General features: G+C 28.9%; 1 protein-coding gene across 1 annotated transcript in view; it reads right to left on the reverse strand.

The window, feature by feature from the left end:
- LOC123292159 (paired box protein Pax-6-like) overlaps positions 1-12,748 on the reverse strand; it is a 50,856-nt gene extending 38,108 nt beyond the window's left edge. Inside the window, exon 1 of the mRNA XM_044872718.1 lies at positions 12,521-12,748. Coding sequence (XP_044728653.1) covers positions 12,521-12,608 — 88 coding nt within the window. The 5' untranslated portion in view covers positions 12,609-12,748. The remainder of the gene's footprint in view (positions 1-12,520) is intronic.
- Positions 12,749-23,419: the final 10,671 nt, after the last annotated feature.

Genomic DNA, 23,419 nt, shown 5'->3' on the forward strand with positions numbered 1-23,419 from the left:
ATTGGCATTATGTTGTTATATAAGATTATAAATTTTAATTTTAAATCAAGATAAAAGTTTAGTTTTAAAAGTTAGTTATAAAGGCAACTTGTCATTTTATATTATTATGCGTGTATGCTGGCTGGCTTGACTTGGCTTGTTGTGGCTGCTGGATGGCTGGCTTCTGTGTATGTGTAGATAAAGTTAGTTGAATTTTATATCGCGAATCAATGTTTCTTCTTTTTTGAATGAATGATTTTCAATTAATCATTTTTAAAATACCGGGTGTACCATCAATATTTTTAAGCGAACATTATGAAGAAATCAAAATGTCGAAAAATATTCCGTTAAATTATTTATTTGACCTAACATTCTTTTATTGCCTCAATCGACGTTCGATTAGCCAAAATTTCGTGTGAAATCAATTTTTGAATAACATCAAAGACTACAAAAATATGAAGAATTCAAATGTACAAATAGAAAGAGAAAAAAATAGTACGTCGTGACGTCATAAATCGCAACTACCATAGAGACTACATACCAAATGTTGTTTTACGTTGCGTATGGTATTCTAAAGAAAATTTGAAGCATTGTTGATATACTTATTCTTTGAAATAAAAACACAAATTTTGAGAGCTGTCTATAACAATTATGGTTATTGTTAAGCTTAACTTGAAACCTCGAACAATTTGAAACTTGTGTGTCGTTATTGAGTACGGGTTTACAACAAGTCCGATATTTTTGTGTTAATTTACCTTCTTCTTCTACAGTGCTCCTCCCTGTACCACAAAGGTATTGATTTGTGATTCAAAATTATTTTTATTGTCTTTTTTGGGAGGATGTACAAGCTTAACCACCTGCATTTTAAAATTTTTATCGCAAGAATTGCTCAAAAATATTATTTATGATTGGTTTTTAGTGAATTTTTTTCATTGGCATTAAAAATTATATTTAATGCATGATTTTTACACAATTTTATAAAATATAATTGAAAGCAGCCAAATAATTGGTACTCATTTTTTAGCAAATATTTCTGTAGTTCTTTATCAAGATATCCTCATTTATCTTAACAACTTCACGCCATCAGATGAGATCAGATGAGGACATCAGATTAGATGAAAAGGATACTTATAGAGCTATCATTTTTTGGGACCAATTTTTGGAAATATTTTAATTAAAATTGAAATATTTCAGTTGATTTTGTTCTTTTGAATTACCTAATTATTTTAACATTTCATTTTTCGAAATGAATTGAGCCAGGTTTATTTGACCATTCATTTCCATAGTAATTATTTATATGTTAAAATTATATGTCATGACTTTTCCAACCTGAATTGATTTTGAAGATCATCGCCAATTTTTAAATTTTTTCGAGCATGTACCCAAAAAACTCGCACTTGAAACATAGCTAAGAACACTCTCCATTAAATTACCAAAAAAATTAAAATCAGTTCATCCGTTTAGGCTCTACGATGCCACAGACAGACAAACACACAGACACACACACATAGCGGTCAAACTTATACCACCCCTTTTTTTCGGGGGGTTAAAAAGAATTCTAAATAAAAAATTATAAACAAAATCATTTTAACGGGAGACGACTATTATAGTTTATTATATAATAAAATTTATCAAAATGTCAATCAATAATAATAATCATTGACTTCAATAACAATATATAAAAAAAAAACTACTGAAAACAATTGTAAATCATCGAACATGATAAAATATCATTCGATCAATATGTAGTTAAAGATATCGATCAATTGTCATCAATATATTGTGCAGTTTTCAAAGTAACATACAGTCTTACACTGACTGTAAAGACTACAAATGTTTCTTAATATTCGTTGATCGTTTCAACGATTTGTATTGTTTTTTAATTGGTCTAAAAAAAACAAACTCAAATTATAATTTGTAATTTATAATCAATACAATAATTATGATCAATAAAAAATTAATACATTGTTTTAGTATCGCTTATTTTACAGGGTTAGGAAAAGTATTGAAACAGGAGACAATTTCTTGAGAAATTTGACATTAATAATATTTCTTGAAATTGTTTCCAAATACATTGGCAGTATATAGTCGGTGTGGTACTGAAGTAGCGTATGTGCGACCCCTGTAGTCCACACGACTAACGTCCCAGAGGGGGACGTTAGTCGCATTAAAAAAAGCATTAAAAAAAGGTTTTGTTAGCCTTCATAGATTATTTTTCGAACATGTACTGCAGCTTATGCTGGAACGATCATTATCTCCATAGATAAATGATGTGTTTTATCCACTTTTCAGATTCTGTTGATTTCTGCTGAGAAGTCTTACAGTTCTTAAATACGCGATTATGCGTCGAATAAGCTCAGTCACGTGTGAATGTCATAACTGGTTCGCAAGACAATCGAGGCGAAAGAATCCGAATGAACATATGCACATAAGAACACATACGTCCACACACACACACAGACATCACATTAAAGGGGTTTGATTCGGATATTACGGCATTGAAACCGCGGAATAATGTAAAACTGGAGAATTTTAAAATCGGTCCCGTTACATGAACTTCCTCTGGGAATTATAACTGGGTAAAGACGTATTGAAAGTGGGTTTTTCTGAGACAAGAGTGCTGTAAGTATCATAAATAGTAATTTTTAGATATTTTATTGTCTAACCCTGAGTTATGTCTTAAGTAGAAATCAAAATGGGTTTTTTAAATTCTTGTAAGCACTTTATCAGTACATTAAAACACGTACAAATATTCCCATCACAATAAAACTTTGTAGACCAACTCTTGTTAAAAGCTAGTTTTTTTATTTAGATTTTTTTTTTGTTTTTTAGAAAAGTTGTGAGGAAAATTCAAATATGTGTTTTACAAGTCCCTAGAGAGAAGCGAACACCCGCGATGATTGACTTTTATTTATGGTGCATTTTATTATTAAAAATATTTCAGGCATACAATTGAATATTACATATTAACACTGTGAGCTTTATGTAAAATTCTCAGTTTATTACAAATAGTATAAAGCTTTATAACCTTTGTTTCGTACAACGATAAAGTAAAGTTTATGATTTTCAGTTGATGAATAAGCATTCCTACCATACCGCTTGTAAGATGAATAACTAAATTAGGTTTATTTTTTGTAAATATTGTAAACAACATGACGTTAAAAAACCTTAGTAACATGACAATACATAGCAAACTTTGATCTATATTTGCCTATAAAATCATCCTTAGACAATGAATTTCCAAAAATCTTTTCTTAATGCTCACCTACGTGATTTAAGGAATTGTGTTTGAAATTGTATGCTTCTAGACCGAGCGGGCTTAGCTTTGCTTTGATTTATCTGTACTTTCATCTATAGATATATAATACTAGCAGATATTCTCCTTTCAAAACAAAGACTATCACGTTATAGGCCTCACTTATCCTCCCTTTTCTTCACAATTTTATGGATGGTGGGAAACTTTTTTGTCCGTGATACTTTCTATAAGTCCAATCATTAAATTAAACTGATTTTTATACTTTTTACATCAAAATTACCCCATCTACCGAATTTCATCAAATTCCAAAACAAAATTTTTTTTCCGATTTTCTCGATTTTTTCAAAGGGGTACCCCTTAAAAAAATTGCAAAAAATCGAAAAATTTTTGTTATCTCCAATTTTGATAAAACTCAGTATATAAGGTAATTTTGACCCAAAAAGTTCAAAAATCGGGTGCATTTGACGACTGGTCGAATATTTTTCGAGATACCGGCTAAGATCGATCCAAATATTGTGATAACTCAGAAACTATGCATCCAATCATTAAATTAACCCGATTTTTATACTTTTTGGATTTGCATCCAATCATTATATTAACATGATTTTTCTACCTTTTGGATCAAAATTACCCGTTCCTTAATTGTTTGAAAACTGCTCTGTATCGTGAAAAAAATATTAGCTGTTCCAAACCAAAGTGTACAATACTCAAACGTACAACTGTAACTTTATCTTGCTTAATACTATAGTTAGAGCTTTAACACTATTATTGTATTTTATTTCCCATAATCAAAAATCTTATCACATAAATCTTGTAATATTCTTCATCCTTCCATCCCTCTCGATACTGGATATAAATTTTCAGAAATACAAATTAAAAAACGATACAAATTACATTCCACAATTATTTAACGCGTTATAGCATTCTATTGCGTACAAACTGCCTTCAACTAACTTCAATAAATATTTCAATTAATTATAATCAATTAAGTGAAATATTTTAAATAACATATTTTTATTTCTACACACACACACACATACCTAAAAAACTAAACCATTTTATTTTATAAACCTTTTTTTGCTATAACAAACATAATATTCAACTTGTTTTACAACTTTGTTTTACAATGTAACTGTGGCTGACTGAGTCAAATATATGATATGTATGCGTTAAGTGTTAATAGTATAGTTCTTTTGGTCAAAAATTTTGGGGAAAATTCAATTATAGTTTAAAAAAAAAAGTTAAAAAAACACGCTTTTGTAGTTAAGTGCACTAAAAAATAGAAAATAATTCTATAAATTAAAAAAAAATAAAAAATAGTGGCTAAAAAAAATTTATTTTATCGTTAAAAAGAGTGGGATGCCAGATTTCATATATGGTACTTATTTTATTGACAACCTCTAGTTAAATAAAATGATTTTTTTCTTAAGGATATACGCAAGGATTGAATACTACTAGGGATTTCAATAAAACATTTTTTGATTAACAAAGTTTATAAAAATCACAAAAAATTCCTAGGTCATCGGGCTTTTTATTATTATTTTATCGTTTAAAGTTGGCTGAAAAAATGATTAGTCATATATATATGTTATCCTTTTCAATTGGATGTTTCTATATCAAAAATTCTAGAAAGTGTGATCAAAAACTGTCTAAAATATTTAGACGATCTTGTAGTGTATAATAAATAATACATACCATAAAAATATCAGTTTGGCGATTATATAAAAACAAACTTTTACATAATTTAATTTAAGTTCATCGAAGATCCAGCATTCTTTTGATGAACAGAGGCTACTATAGTTAGAGTGTTGATTGAAGAGAAATAACTATATTATCAAATTTATAAGCAGCACTTGCACACAATATATTATATATTTTTGTAGTTGCCAGGTATTGTAAAGCTGAAAATAACACATTAGAGCCTTGAAAAAGACCCAATTGAAATCGAAACGGAGGGAAATAAAAAATTAATCAAACACTCTTTATTTGTGTCTTTCATTCCCAAGAAACCAAAGAATTATCAATTTTCAAGGGCATGGGCATCGTTTTTAATTCCACAAAACACTACTGCTTTTTTAATTTACTATCTTCATTTATAAACAAACGCACCCCTACTTCTTCTTTCAACCTTGATTCTTGGTAAATTATGTTAAGGGGATTGAAGGTACATGTGAATTTTCTGAAGACTAAAACCCCCGGTCTACTGACTTATTAAATGAAATATATGTACTTAGTTTTAATATATATAATAAAATAATAAATATCTTGAAGAATTATTGCATATTAAAAAAAAAAGTTTAAAAAGAGTTCTTTATAATTAATTTTATTTAATTTTTATCACGTTTACGACTTTTATATGGACAATTATTATGATTGGTAAAAAAAAAAAGTACTGACAATCACATACAAAGCAAGTATTATTACTTACACAATCGATTTGTTTTGATGCGAGAGGGCTTAAAAAGTCACAAGCAATTTATAATTTACACATAAACAAAAAAATTATTTCTGAAAAACAGGTCAAATTATTAATATACATGCGATATATTTGTATTTTAATATACAGAGTGTTTATTTTACAGTGTTATCAGGTTATAGTACAGGTTGTACCACTTGGGGATCTATTATGGAATTCACAAGAATTACTGATGATGGATATAATATTCTGCATTTTTTTGCTATTTCATAAATGGATATGTGTTCAATTGGTATTTGTTATAATTTCTCAACTTTTTAAAAAAGCTTCATTTAACCGTTCTCGCGTACAGTTTTGAAGTTAATATTTTAAAATTTCTGTTTTTGAAGTACAAAAACCGTAGTGATGAGCACCATCACCAAAACAAGACTAATTTGAATGTATTTATCTTACAAACTCAAGCTTGAACTTTGCTCTTTGTCTTACACATTGAACTTGTTCCTTTTTTAATTAAATGATTCTGTCTAGCAGACTTAAAGTTGTACTTTGAACTTTCTCGTACTCATATGAAAAGACCAAGACAAATGAGTAACAAAAAGACGCTAAGCACTTTAAAATATATGCACTAAGCAATGATTGTCAAATATAATCTCGGTTTTGGCCATGGGCTTGATCTCGCTCATCACTAAACAACCGTAAGTAGGGCATTTCTTAGATAGCCAGGCTTTATAACTACGGGACCTAAGCTTAACCTTCACCACCCGGTAACCACCGTTATCCGTGATATCGTGACGAACCTGAACCTGAACCTGACAGGTTGAAAATGGTAGAATTTAGTAAGATTTGCTTCCACCAATCGGAGTTAAAAAGACGATAAATGACTTTTTATAATCATTAACTCATATTTCAATAATATTTACGGATAATTTGGAACAGTTTTTATCGCAAGTGGAAAAAAAATTATAAACTTGCCTGGAATTTATGAATAATTTTTTATGAATGTCTACAGATACTTAGATTTAGAAGCTATATCTAAAACTAAATATACTCGACACTAAAATGGTCATTTTCAGGAGGGTATCAAGTAAGAATAATCGCTGATACATCTTTTTCCGACGACACTAGAGCCATTAATTAATGCTCTCTATAAACTTTGTTATTAAATCGTTAATTTTCTCCTGCAAGTTGCTTATTTGAAGAAAAAAAATTTTGGTAGAAAGGTAAATTAAATTTTTAATCAATTGTTGAATTTTGGGAGCCAAATGGCTGCAAAATTTTGATTATAAATCTTTAACCACATTTTAAGTAATTAAATTACACTTAAAAATAAACACTTTATATAATTTTTTCGCTTTAAACAAAAGCCTGTTTCCATTCAAAAATTACCTGTCCATATTTATTAAAACAATTACATACCTCATTAAAGAATACAAAAAAATTAAGAATTACAAAAAAAAAAAAACTTGGAAAGCAGTTAAGCAATAAATAAATAATTTTAATTATTTATTATCATCGATTCGTGTTTTATTTTTTTGTGTAAAAAACTGATAATTATTAGGTATTGTATATATTTGGTGAAATGTTTAATACCTCACATGAAATATTATGTGAAGTTTGGGAATTGTAATGCCAATCAAAATTAAAAATACTGTTGACAACTTATAACATTGCAAATTTATTGAATGTTTTCAGGTGCGGTTTATAATTTACAAAAAAAAATTATATAATCGATAATTTTGAATTATTAAAAATTAATATTCATTGTGCATTATTTTTAACTGTTTTCATAAAAAGAAAACAGTCGCGGTGATCAAAACTTTATATCTGGTACATACCTAACAAATTCTCGCTTGATCGTCCGATTGAAACTTTTCAAGCAAACAAAAAAATCATGCACCACACAACGTGTTGAATAATTAATAACATTTGAAGTTTGGACAACTTAATTTAACATTTTGAAAACTTGTAGAAACTTGATTAGAAGAAGTCAATTTTGAATAATTCTTAACTAATGACTATTGTAAGTCCATCATTAAAGTTTTTATAAATGAAATAAAAAAGTAATGCAAATAGACATTTTCATTTTAATAATTATTATAAAAATATAAAGAAATCAATTTTATGAACTTGTTTTTAAAATTTTATATAAAACGCCGTCTATGAACAACAATCAAAAGTTATCAAAGATCAGAATCATTTAATTGAATAGGTTAAATTATTATTACATAGATGCCGCTTTTTCGTTACTCTAGTTTTTGTTACCATATAGAAATAATATATAGTTTTTAACACCAAAAATTGTTAGGATTGTTTTTTGATCCCTCTCTCAATCTGCAAACAAATTGGTCACTAGAAATTTGATTAAATTTTCGAAAAATCCGTAAAATTGCCAGTAATAAAGTGCCCGTAGTTTAAATAACACATTTATCGTTATATAGAGTTATTTAGGGAAGTTCGATGTAATTATTTACTTTGTAAACCAATGAAAATTTCTCAGTAAATAATTGAATACTTTTTGGTATATGCAATCAATATTGGTGGAAGCGATGTGAAAAATAAATCAATTGTATTACAGGCCTTTAGAACGTTCCCAAAACAATAAGTATGTGAAAATATTTGAGACTTACATGTCAAATTTTGAAAGTGGATTCTGTTGAATGAAATATGAAGAAGAATTTTTCGATATATTCCATAGTTTTTGAAATATTGATGACTTAAAATTTAGCGAAAATCACTCATAGAAGAAATAAACTACAATTGGCATTAATTCCATCACTTTAAATGTATTTTATGGAAAAACGAGTGCCGCTTATTGTAATTTCCTTTATAGGAATGAATATAAGTTTTCCAAATTAATCTTATGAACTGGCTTTGTTCCATAATAAATAATACCTTTAAAAACACTTCAATATAGGATTTATATGTAAACGCAAACTTTAATAAATCAAATCTAAAGATTGAACACCGTAAAGGATATTAAAAGCTTTACCTGCTTATAAAGGCATTCATGAAAATGCATAAAGCTATTATGATTTAGCGCAAAATTATGACTGTAACATTTTCTGAAATTGCAAGTAAGATTATTGTCGATTCCGAAAGGTGTATTTAGAGGAATAAAGGGAACAAGTGAGCTTGTTATACATAGATAAAAAGCTCTCCTAGGATATTAGAATAGATCCATAGCAAAACCATAAAGAAATGCGGGAGAACCTTTATAAAAATAAAATTGGCCTGAAGTACGGATTGGAAATCTGGCCAATTTTTTACCTTTGAAAGGAGTAGAGAATTTATTATGAAACGATCCGAGACCAGACTGTTTACCATCAATAACGAAATTATTCCGATAAATCAAATTGAAATTAAATCATTTTATAAAAAAAAATAATCTCAATTAACAAAAATGTAAATTATATTTTAACAGTTACTTAATTAAATATTTTTATAAAAAAATTTTGATCACAAACAATTTATTAAATGAGATTTGTGTTGTAATCTGTAGCTTGCGTAGATATACATTTTTTTCAGCATAATGTTACATTTAACAAGTGAAAACAAACAATTGACTGAGTTAATTGTTGAAATACCATGCATAGTCAGTGTTGATTTCTTTATCACATTACACATACAAACATGTGACATATACATAACTGATAATCAAGTATAGTACATATTATAAAATTTCCGCCTAATTGGCGCCCTCACGGGTAAACAGTGATGTTTACGAAAAAATGTTTCAATAAAAAGTTGTTTAATTTTTGATAAGGAACATTTTTTATATTTAAACTTTTGTTTTATCTTCAACGGTTTACAAGATGGGTCCTACGGACCCAAGACCCAATTGACCTATGATGCTTCTTTACGAACTTGACCTCACTTTTTACGTCCTGAGGACGCTGTAAGAATTTCAGCTCGATATCTTTTTTCGTTTTTGAGTTATCGTGTCCACAGACGGACGGACGGACAACCGGGAATGGACTAATTAGGTGATTTTATGAACACCTATGACAAAATTTTTTTCCTAGCATGATTATTTTTATGCGTTACAAACTTGGGACTAAACTTAATATACTATGTATATTTCATATATACATGGTATAAAAAGTGTTAAGAGACCTCACATGATTTCAATTATTGGTACCAAAAATAAAAATCGTATCAAAAATTAATAATCAGGCATAGATAATCTGTACATGTAAGAGGAGCACTTCACGGATGTTATTATTTAAATTATATCTAATTTTACTTAACAACCATAAATAATGTGAGTTTTTTTTTTTACACTATTAGGTCTTTAGTTTTAAAAAATTGTTAAAAATTTGTTTTAGTTATAGAAATTTAATAGGATATTTTTAAATTTAATTTTGTTTCAAATAAATAATTTTTTATAATTATTTTATAAAATTGATTTTAATTTATTATGTAACTGTTATCATTTAAAGGGAATACCGTTATGAAGTTTTTTTTATGGCATACGACGAAGTTATGCTTGATGTGCGCTTAATATCTTCTTTATTAATTTCTACGAGATTAATAACTATGCAGCAGTCTTAGGTTAATTATTAACGAAAAAATGCTTTTAAAATTGAGACAGGATACTCCGTTACCGATCGCACACGGCTTTTTCGAAACACCTATTTTCGTAAATTGAGCGAAATCTTATATTGTTTTGCGCCCAAAATCTTTTTTATAAAAAGACACCATTAAAAACTACAAATTGAGCCGGATTTCTTGTGAGTTATACTTTTGCGTTTTTATAAAAAAAAAAAACGTTTTTTGCCCCTTTCCAATTTTTGTAAACAACTTTCAACCTCCAATTCTTCCAAAGTGTGCTTTAGTTTTTTAAATTTTAAACTCTTTTGCTTGTACTAAATCCTGAGGGTAAGTATGGCAGTTCAACCGTGAAATGGCTTTTCTAAGGAATTCAATACAATTTTAATAATTGTTGTTTATCTGTTTATAAGGAACTGTAAACTTTTGTTCTATCTCTAAGGGCTTACAAGAACGGTCCTACGGAAGACCCAATTGATCTATGTTGCTCATTTACGAACTAAGCCTCACTTTTTACGCCCTGGACACGCTATAAAAACTTTCATATATCTTTTCGTTTTTGAATTATCGTGATCACAGGCAGACAGTTGCGATTGTATTTTATGGCCATTATTTATAATACTAAGTTGCGATTTCGTAACTTTGCAAAAATCTTGATAGGTGCTGTAGTCTTTGCCATAGGAAGAAAAAAGTACATGAGCCGCCGCTGGCACCTGGTAGGAACGAGGCACATCTCATTATATATTAAACACTAAATTTTTGGCACTATGTATCAAATTGAATACGTTTGAGAGTAATTAAATGAAAAATAATCGTTTTCAAATAAAGAAAAGGTAAGGTAATGAAATTGTAAATAATAAACCTTATTTAAAAGGTACAGGATAAATAAATATCATCCTATTCAAGGTTTTGCAGAAAATGCGGAATGGTAGCGCAACTAATGCCGAAAATGGGATATACCGATTGTATCCAGGTGGAATTAGAATAAAATTTTTTGTTCAAAAACAGTTTCTCGACGTTAAAGTGTTAAATTTTGTTAGTCTAGCGTGAGAAACTCCATTGTTCATCTCTTTGTTTCTCTATTATATTTTTATTTGGGTCTAATACCCATTCAAGATTACCTATTCAAGATTACCTATAATTATTGAAAAAACTTTTAATTCTTTTTATTTGGAAAATTGTTGGCCAAATTGTCAAATAATCGATATATTTGAATGAGCCATAATAGAAGTTAATAAATATCAATAAATAAAGTTTAAAATTTATAAAAAAAAAAAAAAGAAAAACATGCACCTAAACAAATACAATACAAAAAAAATTTCAAAAAATTATTTAAAATATTTTCAAATTAAAACATAAAAATAAATTGATGTATAAATTAGAAACGTCAATTTTTATTGAATGTCAAGGTAAATGACCTTTTGACAAATTCTTTTTGCCTTTTGACAAAGTTTGGTCAAATTGATTTTAGAGAATCTATATTTGAAAAAAAAAACTTGTTTTTAAAATAAATTCATTAAATTCTGGTAATCCGCCTACATGATAAAATCAGATAAAAGACCAAAATTCCGGTATTGATTAATATTTTCTAGTTTCTAATTGGGTGCGATAAAAAATTTAATGATCAAACATTAAACAACTTCATTTTTAATTTAATTAGCTGCTACAAATGGTATTAAATGTATGACATTTCAATATTTTTCAATGAGACGATTCATTGGAATAATTTTAAACATTTAAAGTTTGATAAAACAATGCTAGCATGATAAAGAAGATACCGGAAGTCAACACTCATTTTGGGAAAATTTTATTTGGACTATGCAATTTTTTAATTCAATTGTTCATTCCAATGCAATATAACAACCTTCAGTAAGTAAACTTTATAAATAGTTCATATCTAGAGCTTTTATATTTCAACCAAAGCTTAATGTTAATCAATAATAAATAAACTGATCTTTTTTGTTTATTGTTCTTCTAAAGTATTTAATTCAAAAATAATATTGCATCAAAATGTATGATTAAATGTAAAGGAGAGCTGGCTATAACGTACTGCCGTTTAAATACTGACACTTTCAAAATTTTCCACTAAATAATCTATTTTGCTATGTATATCAAAATCACTAAACCATGCCATATCGTCTTTAGGTTTCCCAAATTTTTTAATTCTCTTTGTTGACATATCTAGAAGTGATACGTTTTATTTAGCGGTACTAAATGACCAACTCTCCCCTATATACTTTGTAAACATTATTAAAGTTTTTTTCTTCACTTTATCAAAGATATTCAAGTTCATAAAAATTGCTTAAAAAAATAAAATTTACCTGTAGGGGAGCAAGGTAACGCAGTTGGAATGACAGCCGGCGATGATCCAGAACTTGGTGTTGATGGTAGTCCAACCGGTGGATCCATTTTCCAATTGACAACTTGTGTGGAACGTGGTGGCGCCGGTACAACACCTGGACAACACCCACCGGTTGATCCTAATGAAGTCAAACCAGGAAATTCACTACTGACCGTCGGTAACGGAGGCGCACCACTCGAAATTAACATTGTCTATTATACAAATAATTTTAAAAAAAACTAAAATTTTAGCCCAAAATTTCAACAAGAATCAATAAATTATATTCCAAAAAAACCAGTTCATTTCCTCAATTTAAATAAATCACACTTTAGATAAATCACAACAAAAATTTTTTCTTAATTAATGTTAAAAAAAACGTCACTTTTCAAATTCCATTACATAAACAAGTCCGCACAATTTATGAAAAATCAACACAATTATTAATCAAAAAATCAAATTTGATTGTTAAGGAACACTTTTTTAAGTTGGTTGTTGTTGGTAATGCTGCAGCTGATGAATAATGTTAAGAGCCGATCCGGTTCGGTCCGTTGATTTAGGATGTTTGAAGCGTAGTCAAAGCCGACCAGAACAGTGAATGTGCGATCATAAGTAAACTTGACTCGATAGAGTGGAGCTCGTCGGCTGTTGTTTTATAAATTGCTACCTTGCTTACCTCTAGCAGGTATGTCTATAAAATCAGCTACCGCGCTATGGTTGGCTACTTTACAATATACAAGACTACCCGATAGGTAGGCTTCAAGCCCCACAGTCTATCACATATTTATAATACATTAGAGAGGGGCCTACCTTATAACACCCAACTAATATACAATAATGCTTTTTTTTTTCTTTCGTTTTGTAAAACTCATTATAAACCATTTATTTATTCATAATGTGTTTGTTGTGTATCTTAAACAAATCTTATGAAACCATATCAATGCTGCACAGTTTGTGCCCATGCTTGAATTTTTTATTCAATAGTCAACAAAAGGTAGCTACCAACAGCATTACTGCAATCCCCGATTGTATACCGACTGATTGAGAATATATAGAGTGGTCGAGAAAAGTGTACCTTTTTTTGGAATTATTTGCAAACAGCCAAAAATTGTGCTTGCCGAAGTTCCTAGGAAGTTCCGAAATTTGCTTTTGAAGTACATACAATGTTTATTCTAGGTATACTAGAAGTAATGTCCGTTTATGTCTGTTTATCTGCATAAAAGTTGCCCCAGAAAGAGCTTTTACTCTTTAAACCATTTGGTACTGTTTAAGAACAGCTGAGGACATATGAAAATGGCAGATTTAAGCTTCGAGAGATAGTCAAAGAATAGGTAGTGTCTGCCTTCTTCTTGCTAGACTTGCGAAGTAAGACCGGGCATCGTTTGTTTCTTCTTCTCAATGCTTCTTAAGCTTAAGCGGTTCGCCTTCTAGTGTCTAAGAACAGTAGAGAATATATGAGGTGGACAGATTTAAAATCTGAGAGATCGTCCAAGAATGAGGTCCAAATTGTGCCAGTCTTCTAATTGCAAGAGTTAGGAAATCACTTTGGTCATCGTTTCATTCTCGTCCCCACTAAAAAGGGCCTGTGGTAGTTGTGGTTTACTGCCAAGTATAAGCGTTCAACTCGAAACACGTAAACTTTCAAAATGATAGTAGCAACTAGTATCAAAAGCTCATAGTTTTTTAATTAAACTGCAAAGACTGGAAAAAGTAAGAAAATTTTGCAGTTTTTCACGGATTACACAGGTAGAAATACTTTTTTTTGATTGCAAAACGTAGTTTCATACTCTCCTTAGGGGTCCAAATAACATACCAAAAAAGCGATTTTAGTTGTTTTTTTTTGTGAGATTTTACTGGCGTAGGGTATAAAATTAAAATATTGAAAACAAAAAATCACTCAGTACTTTGACCTACTTTAAACAATTCATTATATAATATGCCTATCTTTGTTTTATATCGATAAGTGGACGGCATTGCTTTTAAATAATCTTGGAAGTACCTAATCTATTATTTTGTGGTTGAAATTAGTAATTTAATAATTAATTTAGTAATTGAATATTATTTTAAACTACTACGATGGTTATTTCTTTTGAAGTTTATACATGATGTTGTAATTATTTTCAAATGCTTATGAAAACTTGAGTCTCGTAAAGACAAAGAGTGGAGGCGTCATGTAGTAAGGGCATAACTTAGAACACTTAAAATAAATTATAAACATTTTCTGTAAAACCTTATCTTCTTTCAAAAAAATGTGACCAACAAAGTTTGTAATGGTTTGTATGAAGATCGGATAAGCAATTGCCATTTTTGAAATAGGTGCACAGTAAAACATTGAATATTGCATATTGAATTTACTTGGCTGTTTCCTGAGTCACCGATCTAGATAGTTTTCGGAAGTTTAAAAAACATAAAAAAATTTAAGATAAAATATTAAATGCAATAAATGGTGGAAACGCAGATAAATGATGCATTATATTACATCTTCCTATGTAGTATATACTTATTTGCGCTTCCACCATATTTATGTCAATGTATGAATTGTCAACAGATATTTGAATACTATTGAGGTAGTATTTATTATTATTCATGTATAGTGATCTCCACTGCTGAAGACTTCCACCAGGCCGAAACCTGTCCAAGAGATAGCAGTAAAATTTGTGTTAAGCGGACTGTGTAAGCAGGAAGGCGAGCTTGCGGGTGGGCTTACCGGATAGCTATTAATTAATTGGAACTGCAGGTTTGTTAAAATTAATAATCGCTGATCAATAGTTATTATGTATCGATATTATGTATAATACAGATTTAGACAAGTAAATAAATAACATTGTGTATTAGTATTTATTTCACGTTTACATTTGGTTTTGTACAGGTTTCGTAAGGAACGGTTCGTTTCTAACGGTGGTCACACGACTGCACTTTCTTTAAAAGGAATGTATTTTTGAAAACTTACCACTAGTATTACCGTAGAAAATGCATTTTAACATTTAAAAATAAATGAAAAAGTTTTAATAAAATCAAGTATTTATAGGTTGTAGTCAAATTACATAAATTGTAATTGTAAATGCATAAATTTTTTCGCTTCTTTTTCGATGATATTTGTAGTATTATTTCACGCAACATGGATAATTTTTAGCTTTTATTCGCATAATGGAAAATACATCATAGAACATATTCCAGTCGTGAGAGAGTGGCAGCCCACTCTCAAAATTTCTCAAACGATACGATATGTTTCGAAGTACATAAAACCTGAAAATTTGATGAATGGTATTGCCTAATTCCATATTAATCCCATTGTTTTGGGTGAGTTGGAGCATGATTATTTCTTCAAAAATAATGGCTAGCAACGACAGAAAAAAACGTAATACTCTTACAGTTTCCCAATATGTAAAGAAAAATTTTGTTTTATCTTGAAGAATTTTCCCGGAACGCTTTTTTTTTCCGGAAACTGTAAAGTATAGGAGGTTCCAACTGGTTTACTTCTTAAATTATTTTGCCTCGAGTAGTTTGAGGAACAAGAGTGCGTAACAAGTTAGTTTCCCAACTCTGCTTGAACATATTTTCGTAAGATTACATATTTTCTGGTAGGAAATTTTGTCAAGACAGTACATTTCATGAAAAACGCAAGGCTTGCATGAACGTTTTTATCAAAATATTTTGTTTGGTACCAAGCTCTTTAATGATATCCAGCCAAGCATGTTGTAGCTCTAGTTAAGTTTATTTTTAACAGGTTCAACTTACATGAATTGGCTTATTTATTAAAAAAATACTAACTTCTTTATAGATGTGTTTTGAAAACACTCCTTTTTTTCCCTGTAAATAAACATCATTAAAACAATCTTGAGTTAAAATATATACTTATAGTTACTTGGAAATGTTGTACTTATATACTTAAGTATGAACACTTTTTATAAAGTTAAGAAACAACTTTTATACTTGGATAAAGTATAGTTTTTGATATAATTATTGTATTTATATTATAAAAAAAAAAAAGATGAAAAAATGCGAAAATTAAAAACAATTAACAACACGAACATATTAAATGGAAAATTTTTAATAAGTATGATGTTTACTTTACAAGGTGTGAAATTTGCTCTCAAGATATAATTTTTACCCGATCATAAAAGTACTGATCATTTTATTTCAATGGCATAATTACTTATGGAAGATTGAAATTTTAATAGTTTTGGAAGATTTTAATTTCGAAGATGAATAAAATTTTGTTTAGTATACTGTAAAAATGAATCAAAAATATTAAAAGGAAGACAAAACTTTTTCTGGAAATCCAATTTTTCTGTGTAATTTCATAAAAAAAATAGTTTTTTTCGGTAATCAGGTATCAGTCGACTAATTGAATGCAAAATTTCTATGATTCTTTGTGCCTTTTTGTATGTCATTTTAGCGGTGGGAAAAGAGAAACAGTGATATTGCTTACATAAAAAAAATACAAACAAAATAAACGCAATTATCCAACCATCAATATAAAAATTTTTTCATGAATCCTACGATTACGAAACTATGTTTACAATTTTCGTATAATGATTTACAAAATTGATATGAGAATGGCAACATATTTGTTTCGTTTAGGAACCTATAATTTTCTATAAATTTCTAAAAAACATGCAAAATCTAATTACATTTTTTAAAATGTATTATAAACAAAGAAGTTTTTCAGAACAATATTGGGAAAAATCTTTAAAGACAATCATAAATAAATTTAGGTGATTTTTTGAATAATAAATTATACAAAAATGTATAGATTTAAAAAAAAAATGTTTAAATAATTAAGTATGCAAGAAATTTTTCAAAGTTAATTAATGAACGATGTACGTATATACAGAAGAATTACATGAATATTAAACAATTTTAAATGGATAGAGTCTCTAAAGTGAGATTATATTAACCCCATGATAATTTTTGTCCTATATAAAGATAATCTAATATAGTTTTTCAAAATTTCCCGTACATGGCACATAAATTGTCTCAGATTTTGGGATAAGTGTTCTCAAGTGAAAATGAACTAAGCAGCTAGTTATCATGAGGTTAAAAAGTTCAATCTCTTAAAAAGTGTGCATCAAATGCAATATATACAAATATACTTGAACTACTTTATTTGGTTTCGTTTTTATGTGTCTGGCAAAATCCATATTTGCTTTCAGATAACAATTTGGTAGTTTGTGGGCGATCAAATCAAAGAGGTCATATTTTATCGTTATAATGATGATTTAGCTGTTATTGGAAAAATAAATTAAAAAACCGAAATCACCGAGAAAGGTTTCGTACACTTGATGGGAAATCAATTTTAATAAAATGAAAGCATAGTTTGCTGGAACCGTAAAAGACTGTGATGTAATCTAATAAGACAAACAATTCTCGCAATCTTAAAACTTCAAAAAAGTCTTGTCAAAACTAAAAACAGGGCTACTAAGATATTTCTTTAAAGCATGAAAAGTTCGAAAAATAGTTATATTTCAAAACTCTGCGATTTGTTTTTTGAAAAGTATGTATGGCGTAAATTCATCAGCTGTAGTTGAAAGCCGGATATATATACCGGACCACTCGTTGTTATTGATAATTAATAAATACCTCTAGCAAAGATTCTTGTAAGTAGAGCATTCCCTTTTTTAGAGCAAGAAAAATATGGAAAATTGAAGAGTTAGAAAATATACAAATTTAAAATTGTTGGATGCCCATTTTCCTATTTTATGAAGATTTTTTCTATTCGTTATTCGTATATCTTCTTATCAGAAAACAGGATATTCAGTTTTCCCGAGCAATTAACTTTCTTCAATTACTTTTTTTAGCGTAGCTCTGTAGGCAAAGTATAATTAAGCCGCACAAGAATTTCTAGAGGTATATTTGGCAATGACAGAGTCGATTTGATGATTAGCAGCCAGCCTGTTCTTGATTTGAAAGTCCCACTTTAGTGACTCCAGTCTCACATCGTAATTAAACAGTTTACTTGAATTATTATGATTGAAATAAATAATATTATTATTATTCAGTTAGTTAGTTCATTTAACATATTTGTTTGTATAGAAATTTTTCACATAAAACTAAACAATAATAATAATAATAATGAAATGTTAAACGGTTTTCATATGAATTTAATACTCCCTTTGTTTTCAAAATAAATTATTTGCTCTGAATTTCTGCTATAAAATATGTTTTAAATATTTATTCAATTTATTTTTATAATATTCATTGTGTTTTTGTCTGTATTTATGTTTTAGATTTTTATAAACATAAAACAGTCAATGAATTATTATAATCATTTCATATGAAGTATTACTCTTTTTCTTTTTGAACTTGTAGAAATTATTTTCTACTTTTTAGTTCAGGTAGTTACAAAAACGTATTTTTTAGTTTTTTAAGCCATTATTCATTAATATTTAGGAATGTTATTTGTGCTTCCAACATCACAGATTTTTTTACTTAATCGTTAATCTTGAATATCCTGATTAGAATAATCGAACAAATTTATTCAGTTATTGTATTTTCGTTGGTCCTTGATAAGTTTCATCCGAATTTGACGTTTGAAGTGGGTGGAAATCAAGGTAAAACATCTTTCTATCCATGTTTATCTATAGACTATTACATAAAGAGAGAATCAGACTGATTGACTCATCAACGTAGAGGCAAAACTACTGAATGATGAGAATGATGAAATTTTTCGAGAACAAGAATGATGAAATTTTTAAAATAGAATCCTTTTTTTTTAAACTAAGTAAGTAATTATTTTATTTATTTAAAAAGTTATACTTGAAAATTTGTTAAAAAAATATGATATTTTGAGTCGATTTTAAAAACACATTGGAATGAAAATGTGAGCCTACTTAAGAGTAAAACGGGTACGTACTTAGTAGTATCCACTTGAAGGTGCAACAAATTTTCATATGGAGTCGGCTCGAATCGCTAGTCGTATAATAAAACTATACATACATATTAATAATATTCATTTACAATTATTTATTCAAATATTATACACCTCTTACTTTATTATATACCTACAATCATTTCGATTCAAGAATACAGACAGAATAACAATAGACATTTATCTTAATTTTTTTTTAAAACTAATAGAAAGTCGTTGTATTTGCCTCGAAAATAGATATTTGTTTAATGATGATTGAAAAATTTTATTTCATGGTTCTGTCCCACAACCATTTCAAAGGATACAAACCTTTGTTGGACTAAATCAACTTAGAACAATAACAAAAACTTTTTCATTTTAGCTCTTTAAGTTATTTTATAGTTCTTAACATAGAAAGACCACTTCATCAAATGGTATAGTTTGTACATAATTACAGAATATTTGGCGATTTATTTTTGCTAATAAAAAGGAAAAGATTTTTTGCATAAACCCGTTGGAAACCTTCATCGTACAATCCAGTTGGTTTTAATCCATAAATTGGTTTTTATTTTTATTTGAAATGAATCCAATGTGGAACTACAATATACATATTGTAATCGTAAGTACACTTACAATATATATTTTTATACCATGCATATATGAAATATACATAGTATATTAAGTTTAGTCCCAAGTTTGTAACGCTTAAAAATAATGATGCTAGGAAAAAAATTTTTTCATAGGTGTTCATAGAATCACCTAATTAGTCCATTTCCGGTTGTCCGTCCGTCCGTCCGTCTGTGGTCACGATGACTCAAAAACGAAAAAGATATCGAGCTGAAATTTTTACAGCGTACTCAGGACGTAAAAAGTGAGGTCAAGTTCGTAAATGAGCATCATAGGTCAATTGGGTATTGGGTCCGTAGGACCCATCTTATAAACCGTTAGCCGTTAGAGATAGAACAAAAGTTTAAATGTAAAAAATGTTCCTTATCAAAAATTAAACAACTTTTGTTTGAAACATTTTTTCGTAAACATCACTGTTTACCCGTGAGGGCGCCAAATAGGCGGAAATTTTATAATATGTGTACAAACTATACACTAAATGTCGGTCGGTAATGCAGAAACCTGTAAAGTCATTTACATATGTACTATACTTTATTAGTTATGTATGTGTCACATGTTAGTATGTGTTATGTGATAAAGAAATCAACACTGACTATGCATGGTATTTCAACAATTAACTCAGTCAATTGTTTGGCTATATTTGGCTAATCAATCACTCGTAAGGAGCTTTTGATCTAGTTCTTGGTCTTGCTCATTAATACCGCTGCTAAGGGTCATTTTCACAGCTTGTTTAATTCTCTTCCCAAACCGTTCTAGCCATCACACAATATAATATATGCTATATTAATATCTAGTTAAAATTGTAAGCTATAAGTATACCTCAGTTACATTATATTTTATTATGAGATAACAATAAAACTTAAATGAATTAAACAAAGTTCCATCTTAAATGATAATGATCTGAATAATGTGTAAAGCAGCCTACAGTAAGAATATTCATTATACAGTGAGTACTTTGTTTTTAGATTTGAGCCTGAGTAAAATATCATTGTTATTCGATTTTAGTTATATTTCCCCGAAAATATAAGCCTTTTCACTGTGTTGACGGTCAACGGGGATAGATATAGGTGCGATATATATTCATCGTGTTACTAACACACGATTTTTCTGTATAATAATAAATTTTTCCCATCAAACTATGCAATTTTAGAGAAAGTTATGTTTTATTTTTGTATGAAGGATTGTACACTAGGCCGATTGATGTTATCCATCGAGGACTCTTTTTGCAGTTTGGAATAGATTCCCAAGTGGAAAACCGCTTTATTTGACTTAATATAGTTTTTGGCATCTATACAGCTCCTGTAAATTGAACTGGAGGTTGAAGTTAAGTAGAGGTTCATCTTTTCACTATCACTAACTCTTTCGCCTTTTTATTATAACGAAATATCGTTTTTCGCGGTATTGTGCAGGTATATTGTCGCGGTATTGAGAATCATTTAAAAGGAGAGAAATATGACTTAAATGATGGAGCTCACAAGTTTTTTGATATTTTAACGAGAATGTAGTTTTTTTTCAATGATTTTAATTTTGTATTTGTACATATTGGTTAAATAAAGATAGTTATATACTATTATAATTAACAAAGTAATGTAAAATCGGAGATAGTTTATTTACAAAGTGAGTTAAAAAAATAGATCTTAGTACAAGAAAACTTACATTAACTAAAAATGAGGAAAACAACCCTTCATCTTTTGAAAAAACATTCACGGCGTGCTTGCACCATTTTTATATCACTATTCGGTTTAAATCCAACGTACATTTCTTTCAACTTATTTGCATCAAGTCCAAAATTTGTATGTACGTAGGCCTAAGGTAGTGTAACAACATAAGATTGAAGGAGAAAAACCCAAAAAGCACAGCTCTCTCGATAAAAATAATATTTTTGAACTTTATATGGAAAAATATACAAAATTTGACGCCAAGACATTCGACAGAGCGTTCAGTTAAATTAGCACTAGTTACCATGTTTCGAATGTAACAGAGATTCTCGTTATGATCGTTACCAAAAATTGAGAATAACGATCATGCAATGAAGTTTGCAAGAAAGAAAGCGTATAAGTAAACTTATTTTTAAGACTCTGAGTTAAAAATTGCCAAAAAATTCACATACAAATATGAGTAAAACCTTTCAATTGTTTAGATATTTAATTTTGAAAACATTATAATTGTATATGTCAAAAATGAAAAGCTTTTGAACATCTCAGTTTGTTATTTTTATGGGTAGCATCTCAAACAAAAAAGGTTTACTTACCATTATTTGAAACTATTTCATCATGTATCGCCTATATCGCAAATGAGAAATATTAAATCAATTCGTATGAGCTTTTTGTGTTTTGTTTGATGCAAGGGAATAATGTCTGAAATATGTAATCAGAATATTGTAATAAAAATTTTTGAATTGAATATGACTCAGACATGTCCATAAAGTAAAGCGTCCAAGAATGACCTTAGAAAACCTACAAAATACACTAAGAAACAACATAGTAAACAAAAACATAGTATGTCGTGGACAAAATTTCAAATGGACGTAAACACTTCAGGCGTATAATACCAAAAAATCACTTTCAGCCGTTTTCAAAAATTTCAGCCGTTCACTTAAATCTAAAATTTATGGTTGTTTCATGTACTAAATTTTTCATTCATATTAGTATAACTTTTATGAGCCAACCTGTATATTTTATTGTATACAAAAGAGATAAATGTTCACACAATGTATTTCTTTCAGTAAATAATTTTTGTGGGTCATAATGGTGTGTCTGGTCACAATGTTTCCATGTTTCCATGTGCTATGTGTGCTATGCGATAAAAACGTAAGCTGTATAAAGTGGACAAAACTGTTGCTTGTGATGTGGTGATCACTTAGCATATAGATTGGATTGGATTGTTTTCGTACGCCTTCCACTATATATCCAATGTTTAGGTATATATACTGCGCACCAATCATGGTATATGTACATGGGCAGGCGCTCTTAGTGTAAATGCCCCCCTATTTATACAGACATATGTGTACTTTATACGCCTACTTTTATGAAACACTTCTATTTTACTTCTTTGTTTGTAAATTTTCTTTTTATTAGTTACTTATTCGTCCTCTTGTGGTTCTGGTTTTGAAAAAAAATGTTTTTATTATATTTAAACAATAAATGTATTCACATTTTTATGGGCAATTTTGTTATTTCATTATTTGAAAGAAAAATCAAGTGAATTAACATATTTTCGTTTTGAAAATTTTGTAAAATTGAATATATTCACGCCGTCGGCTATTTCTTGTTATTGCTAAATCTAGTAAAATATATTTGTTCTTCAGCTACTCAGTTGTACTTCAAAATATCTTGCCTTTTGAAAGATTGATAAGGGAAAAATGAGTGTGACTGTATAGTAAAGTTTAGGCTGTGGTGCGAAAAT

The sequence above is a fragment of the Chrysoperla carnea genome, chromosome 2, assembly GCF_905475395.1.
Source record: "Chrysoperla carnea chromosome 2, inChrCarn1.1, whole genome shotgun sequence".
NCBI lineage: Eukaryota > Metazoa > Arthropoda > Insecta > Neuroptera > Chrysopidae > Chrysoperla > Chrysoperla carnea.